Genomic DNA, 10,894 nt, shown 5'->3' with positions numbered 1-10,894 from the left:
TGAAGATCTACCAGTTCTTTTTGGTATAATGACTCTGTGTATTCCTTTCATCTTCTTTTGATGCTTCCTGCATCATTCATTATTTTGCCAGTAGAATCTTTCAATATTGCAATTTGAGGCTTAAACTTTTTCCTAAGTTCTTTCAGCTTGAGAAATGCCAAGTGTGTTCTTCCCTTTTGGTTTTCTAACTTCAAGTCTTGTACATTTCATTATGGTAATTGGCTTTGTCTGCTCGAGCTGGTCTTTGAAATCTGTTCAGCTCTTTTATCTTATCATTTTTTTCCATTTGCTTTGGCTACTCCACTCAAGGGCAAGCTTCAGAGTCTCTTCTGTCATCCATTTTGATCTTTTCTTTTTTTCTCATCTTTTTAATGACCTCTTGCTTTCATCATGGATGATGTTCTTGATGTCATCTCACAGTTCTTCTGGTTTTCAGTCATTGGTGTTCAATGCATCAAATCTATTCTTCAGATGGTCTCTAAATTCAGGAGGGATATATTCAAGGTCTTGTGGAGTTGTTTTAATTGTCTTCAACTGCAAGTTGAACTTGCATATGAGCAATTGATAGTCTGTTTCACAATCAGCTCCTGGCCTGGTTTTGGCTGAATATAGTGAGCTTTTCTATCACCTCTTGCCACAGATGTAGTCATTCTGATTCCTGTGTTTTCCATCTGGCGAAGTCCACATGTATAGCTGCTGTTTGTGTTGTTGAAAAAAAAAAAGTACTTGTAACAAATAAGTCATTGGTCTTGCAAAATCCTGTCATACGATCTCCAGCATTATTTCTGTCACCAAGGCCAAATTTTCCAACTACCAGTGGTTCTTCTTTGTTTCCAACTTTTGATTCCAGTCACCAGTGATAATTAACACACCTTGATTGTATGTTAGGTCATTTTCAGACTTCAGAAGTTGATAAAAAATCTTCAATTTCCTCATCTTTGGCTTTGGTGGTTGGTGCATAAACTTGAATAATAGTTATATTAACTGGTCTTCCTTGTAGACATGTGGATATTATCCTATCACTGATAGCATTGTACTTCAGGTGGATCTTGAGATATCCTTTGTGATGATGAATGCTACACCATTCCTCTTGAAACTGTCATTCCTGTTGTAGTAGATCATATGGTTATCTGATTCAGAATGGCCAAAACCAGTCCACTTCAGCTCACTAATGCCTAGGATATCAATCTTTATGTGTTCCATTTCATTTTTGACAACTTTCAATTTTCCTACATTCATAGTTCATACATTCCATGTTCCTGTTATTACTGGATGTTTGCAGATGTTTCTCTTCAATTTGAGTTGTGTCATGCCAGCAAATGGAGGTCTTGAAAGCTTTACTTTATCCATATCAGTAAGGTTGGTTCTACTCTGATGATGCAGCTCTTTCCCAGTCGTATTTTGAGAGCCTTCCCACCTCAGTGGCTAGTCCTCCTGCACTGTATCAGACAGTGTTTCCAGGCTATTCATATAGTTGCCTAGTAATGTAACAGACAGTGTTTCCCTGCTGTTCATAAGGTTTTCCTGTTCTTCTCAATGTTATCCACAATTTGTTATGATCCACACAATCAAATGGTTTTGCATAGTCAATAAAACACAAGTAAACATCGTTCTGGTATTCTTTGCTTTGAGCCAAGATCCATCTGACATCAGCAGTGATACCCCTCGTTCCATGTCCTTTTCTGAATCCACTTTGCACTTCTGGAAGTTCTCTGTCAATATATTGCTACAACCCTTTTTGAATTGTCTTCAGTAAGATTTTATTTGCATGTGATGTTAATGATATTGTTCAATAATTTTCGCATTCTGTGGGATCACGTTTCTTTGGAATGGGTAGAGATATGGATCTCTTCCAGTCATTTGGCTGGTTAACTGTCTTCCAAATCTCTTAGCATACCGAGTGAGTGCCTCCAGCAGGACATCCATTTGTTGAAACATCTCAGTGGCCAATTCTTTGAGAAGTGGATGGCTCTTCCTTCTTCCTAGTCTGTCTCAGTCTGCAAGCCATGCTGAAATTTGTGCACCACATGCAACCCCACTGGCATTTGAAATACTGGTGGCCTCAAGCCTCACAACAACATGGCACCACAGTATGACAAACCGACAGATAAGTTTGTTTCCCTTAGCTGTTCAAAATCTCTCCACCCTCCCCTTACCTGGATTCCTGCCGCTTGTTTGCTCTGTCCTGGACACGCTGCCTTTCCTTTCCTTTCCCCTCAGTTCTCCTGCTGCTTAGGGATTGGGGCCTGGGTCTCTCCCCTTACCTGGATCCGTCACCCACCTTTTTGCTCTATCCTGGATGCCCTGGCTTTCCTTTCCTTTCCCCTCTGCTTTCCTGCTGCTTGGGGGGTTGGGGCCTGGCTCCTTTCCCTTACCTGGATCCCTCTGCCACTTACTTGCTCTGTCCTGGACACCCTGGCTTTCCTTTCCTTTCCCACTTGTGGGTTGGCACCTGGGTCCCTCCCCTTACCTGGATCTCTCTGCCGCTTGCTCGCTCTGACTTGGACAGAGCTTCTTTGTAGAAATTGACAAACTTGTTCTAAAATAGATATGGAAATGTGTAAGGGACAGAATTTTCAAAACAATTTTGAAAAAGATGAATGAAGTTGTAAGAAATACACTACCTGATTCCAAGACTTAATTTTAAGTCATAGTGATAATACTCTCTGGCATTTGCTTAAGGATAAACATACATATCATTTAAACAGAAGATAGTTCAAGAGTAGACCCAGACATGTGTAGTGAACATTTACAGTGATGCTACGGTATTTCAATAAGAAAAGGACATAAAACTAATTAAAAGTGGATCATAGACTTAAATATGAAGTGAAAACTATGAATCTAGAGGGAAACGTAGGAGAAACTCTGTGACCTTAGGACAGAAACCACAGGAAAAAAAGTTAGCAAATTGCCATAGAAGGACAAATATTGTATTAGTCTTCTGTTGTAAAAAGGAGAGGTTTATACATATAGAAGGAAACTTTCTTTTGTGTTACCATGGAGGAGTAGGGGGCAGGCTAAATTCTTAGGTAGGTTGGGGGGGCAATATATATATATATAAATAAACTAAAGGTGATTAGTGGTTATCAGAGGCAAGAGGGGGGAAGGGGAAGGTTTTGTTACTGGGGCATTGAGTTTATGCTAATGGAATATTTTGAAAAAGGATAGCAATAATGGTGACACAACATGAAAAATGTCATCAATGTCCCTGATCTGTAAATGGGGAAGTTGTGATATTGGCACATGTTTTGTTGTATATGTTTTCACTACAATAAAAGTTAAAAAAAAAAAAAACAGTCTGTAAATTAGTCTTCATCAAAAAAAAAAATATTCTTTTCAAAAACAAAAAGGCAAATGGCATGGAAAAAAATATTTGCAAAGCATATATCTGATAAGGGATTCATATCCATGGTATATAAAGAACTCTTACCGAGTCAGTATAAATCCACACAAGTCAGTTAAGTAATGAGTAAGAGATTTCAGCACATATGTCACTGAAGAAGCCACATAAATTTCAGATAAGCATATGCAAATATGCTCTATGCTGTTAGTCTTTAGGGAAGGGAAATGCAAACTAAAGCCTGAATGAAAAGTCCCTACAAAGCCACTGTTGTTGTTGTGTTGTTATGTGCCAGAGAGAGAGAAAGCTACTAGAACTGCTTAAATTAAAAAGAGTGACCGTGTGAGGATAGTGACATGATGAGGATGTTGAGCACTTAGAACTCTTACATACATAGCTTGTGAGAATAAAAAGTGGTACTTGCCTTTTGGAAGATGGGTTGGCAGTTTCTTCAAAGTTAAGTTTGTGTTTATTGTATGACCTGACAGTCATATTCCTAGGTATTTTCTCAGAAGTAAAAACAAAGCATACAAAGATGTGTATGCAAATATTCATAGCAATTTACTTCATAATAGCCAAAGACTGGTAATAACACAAATTTTCATCAGCAAGTGAATGGGTGAACTAATTGTATAAAAAAAAAAAATTCTATACAGTGAAGTTCTACTTGGTTGATAGAGAGAAATGAAGTACTGATAATATGCAAAAACCAGGATAAATCTTAAGTGAGGAAGACACAAAAAAAGACTGCATGCTTTCTGTTTCCATTTGTGTGATATTCTCAAAAAGGCAAAACAGTAGTTGTAGATGAGTGGCTACTGGGCCTAGGGAGAGAGATTGACTTTAACAGAACATGAGAGAAATTTGTGAAGTGATAGAAATGTGCTATGTCATGGTTATGTGGTGGTAGTTATACAACTGTATACATTTTATCAAAATACTCATCACATTGTTCATCTAAATTTGGTGAATTTTATTGTAGGAAAATTTTACCTCCATAAAAATGTGACAATAAGGAACTATAAACAAGAATAAGCTTATAACTGAAGAGAATGGAAAATATTTATTGGATTAGAGTTCAACAAATTTTTAGAATGTAGATATGTAAATGGATGAAAGAGCAAAGGAAATTACAGAACTGATCTTGTGTTTTAATAGAAACTTTAGAGAGAATCAGGTTCTGAGAATAGAAGTAAGAAGTGAGGTTTGCTTGACAGTACCAATTTACACCCCCCTCATGTGCTCCCCCCACCCAGCAAAGAAGTAGTGGAAAATAATCCTAGCTCTCCCTTCCAAAGAATGTGAAAAAACTGCTTGAGGAAGATATGGCTGCCTACACATCAGGTACAGCCCCCAGAGTAAAGCCCTCTACATCCTGGAGTTAAGCTCCCCTCCCAGACACCTAAAAATGAAACCTCCCAAATATGTCTCACCTGTACAAAGTACCCAGGTCTTCCCTTTCAGCAGTGAGGCCTATGAGGAAAATAGTCTCACCTACTCATTAGCAGAGGAAACCTGTAAGAGAAAGAGTTCTGCATTCTTAAATATGAGCAACCAACCAGGGATCAACAGGAAAAGATTCAGTAGCTGCAAAAACGGCAAAGAGGCCACATGTTCTGACCTCCTCTAATACCACAGGAGGAAGACAGAATCACCATCAATAGCCCAAGGCCTATTCCTGCCAGGCCAGACATGCTGCCTCCCTCCAGCCCTTTCTCCAGCCGTTCTTCCCAAAGCACCCACCACCTCTCTCCTGGGTTCGATAATTCACTGCAGTGGCCACACACAACTCACAGATTACGGGGTTTATTAGGGAAGTACCAGACTACAATTCAAGTTCAGGAAGAACACTCAGTCTCTCTCCCAGCCCACCATCTCTCAGCCAAGTCTCTCACAGTGTCTCCCCCAGCAGTGCATGTCCCTTGGTGTCTTACTCAGCAACACGTGTCTCTTGCTTCTCTTTCCCAGCAACACATGTCTCTTTCAGGAGCACATGTCTCTTTCAGGAGCGCATGTCTCTTTCAGCAGCACGTCTTCCTCAACCAGCAGTCAGAGAGAGAGTTCTGCCTCTAGGAGGCCTCCTTTTGAGCTTGGCAGAGTGGCCAGACCGACCAATCATAACAACAGAATTCTAAGTACCTGAGAGTGAGCCTCCCATAACATTGCATTGTGTCACGCCCAACAGAAAAGCCCAGGTAGATAACATTTACAATCAGGAGCTCCTCAGTTGCTCATTCCACCACTGAGTTTACAATGACTTAATGGGTAGAAGAGCCATACTAAGTAATTTACTACACTCCAGGCCACCCCCTGGCTTTTCTAGCCATTATCCCTTTTATACTTCAAAAATTCACATCCCAAAAAATCCCCTTCACCATCAGTTTAAGAATAACCAAACCCATGAAAGTGTGTAAGCCAGTCACTTCATGCCTTTATCTCCCCCCATTTTAAATAGCCAATTTCTAATTTGCCTATCCCTATCAAACCAGTACTTTGAGGAAGCATGGTCCTCTCTCTCTGGAGAATCTTCTGTTCTGCTTGGAAACTTCAGGCATGTGGATCCATAAACAAGCAAAGTCCAGCCCAGCTCAAGCCATCAAATTGCAGCAACTTAACACCAGCTCCGTGTCAAACATCTTCCTCTTCATTTGGTCGGGTTCTGGTCAGTTTAGCCCTAGCCATCCCAGCTAGGTCATGGGTACCAGCTGCCAAGTTTGGGAGTCACACTCTTCCCTTCACTTCAGACCAGCCAGCACCTTCTCTCACATCTTCAGTCCTCAGGGACTATTTCATTGCCCGTAGGCTCACAATTCATTGCACTTCAGACCAGCCAGCCCTTCCTCTCATCCCCAGCCTTTGGGCCTAGGTCAAAGAGTACCAAACTCAGCCTGTTTCTTCTTTGCTGTACTTCCCCCACTTTCACTCAGGTGGATCCAGATGGTCACAAGCAAGTAACATACAAGTCTACTACTCACTGGCTTCCTTTAACTTTCAGTCATGGAAGGGGTTTCTCTCACTGACCATGACTTTCCCTTGTGGATGCACCCAAAACCAGTCAGCTTGCTTGAAATTCAAAGAGCCAAACAGTCATTTTTTTTCCTTTTCAGGTTCTTATTCAAATGCAAATCTTCTGTTCCCTCATTAGTACTGGGTGGGGCTCAGGTTTTCTACCTAAACTCCTAGTACTCTCTACACACAGGGCTTAAAACAAAAGCCTGTGTTTCTGCTGGGCAAATTCTGTTTCCCCTTTTAACATATCCAATCATGTATTGGCTGAAGGCAGACTTTCATACTCCCTGTTATCCACATACCCTGTAATTGTTTCTAATGTACAAGCAGGTAAGAGAACATTCAGTAGCCATAGTACATTCAGATAAACACATAATCCAAAACACATAATCCTTTTAAAGACATTCCAGGTTCATCTCTTCACCTTGATTACTGTCCCATTCTATGCATATGGCCTTGGGCCTTTGGCTGGGTGTAACCAAAAGCCCTAGCCTCTGGATCAATTATCTCCCTTAAGAGGCAACACCAAACAAAGTAACCATCTAAGATCCAAAGTTTCACTTCCCAGGCCCTTTCCTTCTTTCTTTTACAAAGGCTGGTGCTTCTATGAGTCTGGAGCCACTGCATCGAATCCCACCGCTTCTGACACCAACTGCAAAAACGGCAAGGAGGCCACATGTTCTGACCTCCTCTGATCCCACAAGAGGAAGACAGAATCACCATCAATAGCCCAAGGCTTATTCCTGCCAGGCCAGACATGCTGCCTCCCTCCAACCCTTTCTCCAACCATTCCTCCCAAAGCACCCACCACCTCTCTCCTGGGTTCGATAATTCGCTGCAGTGGCCATGCAGAACTCACAGATTATGGGGTTTATTAGGGAAGCACCAGGCTACAATTCAAGTTCAGGAAAAATGCTCAGTCTCTCTCCTAGCCCACCATCCCTCAGCCAACAGTCTCTCACAGTCTCTTTCCCAGCAGTGCTGGTCCCTCGGTGTCTCACTCAGCAATGCGTGTCTCTTGCATCTCTTTCCCAGCAGCATATGTCTCTTTCAGGAGCGTGTGTCTCTATCAGCAGCACATCTTCCTCAACCAGCAGTCAGAGAGAGAGTTCTGCCTCCAGGAGGCCTCCTTTTGAGCTTGGCAGAGTGGCCAAACCAACCAATCATAACAACAGAATTCTAAGTACCTGAGAGTGAGCCTCCCATAACATTGCATTGTGCCACGCCCAACAGAAAAGCCCAGGTAGATAACATTTACAATCAGGAGCTCCTCAGTTGCTCATTCCACCACTGAGTTTACAATGACTTATGGGTAGAAGAGCCATAGTAAGTAATTTACTACACTGCAGTAGCACAAAGTGAAAGACCAAAATAAATAATCAGAGCACCTGACCCTAGTGGAAATACAATTCATTCGAACTAGTGAAAAACGATGACATTTTCAAAAATTTGAGAAAATATTACCTCTATAAAACAGAAACAAAATGCTGTTGGAAATCACTGGTTCATGATGCTTTTTGTTCATTTCTGTCATAGTACTTAATATATTGTGCTTTGTAGTATAGTAGTTATCAGACATGTCTGCCTACAAGACTGTAAACTCTTGAAAGCAGGAATACAATAGTGACATGTAACTACTAATGAATATTGGTGGACAGGCAGTTCTCTCTTAGCATGTTGCTTGGAGCTGTTTTGGGCAGCAAATGCTGGGTATGGTAACTTCTATGTTCTTATTGCAGATTGTATTTGTGAGACCCTTAAGTTTAATAAGTGCCCAAGGTAGGGAGATGTAGTAGAGGTAGAGCCATTCTCGGTGGGCTTTTGTGTATTCTACTTGATGTAAAATCAAAACAAATAATTGTAATGGTTTTATCAGGGCTGTTTGTATGGAAGCATATATCATGCTGTCTTTTAAATGTATACCTTATATTTTGGTGAATACAGGCACATCATATGCAAGCTCAAGCTCTTTCTGGACTGGGAAGAACTAAAGAAATGTTGAAGGAGTGTCTCTACTGCCTTGCCTTAAATCCTGAATTTAACTCAGTGAAGGTAGAAGCCCAGAAGGTATGATTTCCTTTTAATGACTTTGAAAAGTCCTGTTTATAGTTCTCATGTCCATACTGAATTATTCTTGTGTATAAAATAACAAGAAATGTAGTTCTGATTACTTGTGACAATGTAATTAAAAACACAGTAATAATGATGAAGTTCATGAATTCAGTAACTTCTAATTAGGTGATATATTTCCATCCATGGATAAAACAGTTGTTGAAATAATGAAGCATATTAAGTGAGGCAAGGTTGATGTGTGAGTCAGGGAGGCAGAATGATTTTTGTTTTTCTCGTAGAGTTTATAATTTCAAGTTTTATAGTTTGTATATATTAAAAACAAAAACAAAAACAAAAAAAACCTACTGCCGTGGAATCATATCTGATTCATAGAGACCCCTCCTTGGGTTTCTGAGGCAGTATCACTACAGAAGTAGATTGCCCAGCCTTCCTTCCGAAGAGTGGCTGGTAGGTTTGAACCTCCAGCCGTCTGGTTAACAGTCAAATGCCTTAGGCACTATGCTACTAGAGCTCCTATAGTTTGTATAGGAACCTTATAAAATGATAAATAAAAAATAAACCAGTTCAGCTATATAATTGTACTTGAAATTTTCAGCAAAGCTTTGTCAGCATGACACAGAAAAATACCTGTTCTTTTGTATATATTTTTAGCTCATTCTCACTCATAAGAGGTCACTGGTCACATTTACTCTTGGAAGCTATACTATGCTAAAGCCTATATATTAGTAACCCAGTTTTTACTTAGCACTTCCAATGACCCTATCAGTTTTTCATTTTTTATGTTTTCTTATTTTAACATTTACTGTCAACTTCTGTGCATCTATAATTCCCATTTAACAGTTGTAGTGTTATTTCCTTGAGCAGCAGAAAATTAATTAGTTCCTCCCCCTACATTTCAAACTACTTTCGATATTTGAGAACATCTGTTATATTAGCTTTAAGTTAGCATAGTACCTAAGGCACTTGACTGCTAACCAGAAGGCTGGCAATTCAAACCCACCAGCCACTCCTCGGAAGGAAAATTGGGCAATCTACTTCCGTAGTGATACTGCCTCGGCAACCCAAGGAGGGGTCGCTATGAGTTGGGGCGGACTCGACGGCACATAACAACAACAAGTTGTTTTTTGGGTCAAACATCCTTTTCTCATTAAACAGTGTTTCTAGGGTTTCCATGTCTGGGGACATTGTAGTACCCCAGGTTTCAGCATCCAGGTTGACACCTACAGGTAGTGAACTTTTCTTTTCTCTTATGTCCACATCTTGAGGTGTGTTTATTTAGCCTGATGCTATAGGCACTATAAGCTCTTAGTAGATAGGCAGTCAGCCAAAACACCTAGTTTTTTTTTTTTTTTCCTTTTAAGAACTGTCTAGTAAAAAATTTTAAATCTTTTTTTTTTTTTTTAATGCAGTTGATTGGTCTTTATTAATTCTGTTAGATTTTCACTTACTGGTTTTTGGCTATCATTTCCACTTGTCAAAGTAGTACTGTATACGTTCAGTAACTTCTAATTAGATGATATATTTCCATCCATGGATAAAACAGTTGTTGAAATAATGAAGTATATTAAGTGACTGTTTTAACTATCCTTGCCTGCTTTGTCCCATTGGAAAATTTCATAAGAATATTAAATCATATCTCAACTGATCCTGACCACAACTTTGTAAGAAATTCAGTGTAAGCACAGGGAGATTAGCATGTTCACAAAGGTCACAGGGCCAGAGTTTAGGCCTTGTGTATTTTTGCCTACATAATGTTTTTCCCTGATTGTCCAGTGGGACAATATTTTCTATCACATATAATTACAAAAACAGTATTAGCCTGTTGATGTCCATGAAACATGGTACCAGTACTATCCCTGTTAGCCACCAGCAGCTATGCTGAGGACTAATGATGTACTGATGTATGTACATGACTAATGATGAACTAAGGAGTAACTGATTTATGTGCAGAGGATGCTATTGCTCACTGCTACTGAGCTCATAGATTCCAGTGGACTCACAATGTCACGTGAAAAACAGAGGGAGAAAATACATTGGGTTTCAGTCATTCCTTTTTGCCTCCTTTAAATTGTTGGATTCCACTGCATCTCTGAGGTTTGACAACCATCTGAGTGACAGGCTGACAGGCAGAATGGTTAACTAACTGCCCATCACTGCTCTCTTTTGTTCTTGAACCAGAATCATTCCCCTTCATCTTCCATTTCTTTAAAGTTCATTTGTTGTTGTTGTTATGTGCCGTCGAGTCCGACCCGACTCATAGCGACCCCTCCTTGGGTTTCTGAGACAGTATCACTACGGAAGTAGATTGCCCCATCTTCCTTCCGAGGAGTGGCTGGTGGATTTGAACCGCCAGCCTTCTGGTTAGCAGTCAAGTGCCATAGCCACTATGCTACCAGAGCTCCCCATCCATTACTGGGATACTTCAAAAGCTCCTTGATGATTGTGCCTTTCTCGTCATTTTTCTACAGTACC

At 40.2% G+C, this 10,894-nt stretch overlaps 1 protein-coding gene across 1 annotated transcript in view; it reads left to right on the top strand.

The window, feature by feature from the left end:
- The window catches only part of LONRF2 (LON peptidase N-terminal domain and ring finger 2), a 70,200-nt gene that overhangs the window by 18,776 nt on the left and 40,530 nt on the right, over positions 1-10,894 (top strand). Inside the window, 1 exon segment of the mRNA XM_007959535.1 lies at positions 8,294-8,416. Within this exon segment, the coding sequence (XP_007957726.1) occupies positions 8,294-8,416 (123 nt within the window).

This window comes from Orycteropus afer, unplaced genomic scaffold (genome assembly GCF_000298275.1).
Source record: "Orycteropus afer afer isolate SDZICR_OR568_19922 unplaced genomic scaffold, OryAfe1.0 scaffold00017, whole genome shotgun sequence".
NCBI classification, from domain to species: Eukaryota; Metazoa; Chordata; class Mammalia; order Tubulidentata; family Orycteropodidae; genus Orycteropus; species Orycteropus afer.
Note: the sequence above shows the minus strand (reverse complement) of the source record. Positions and strands in the feature narration are given on the sequence as shown.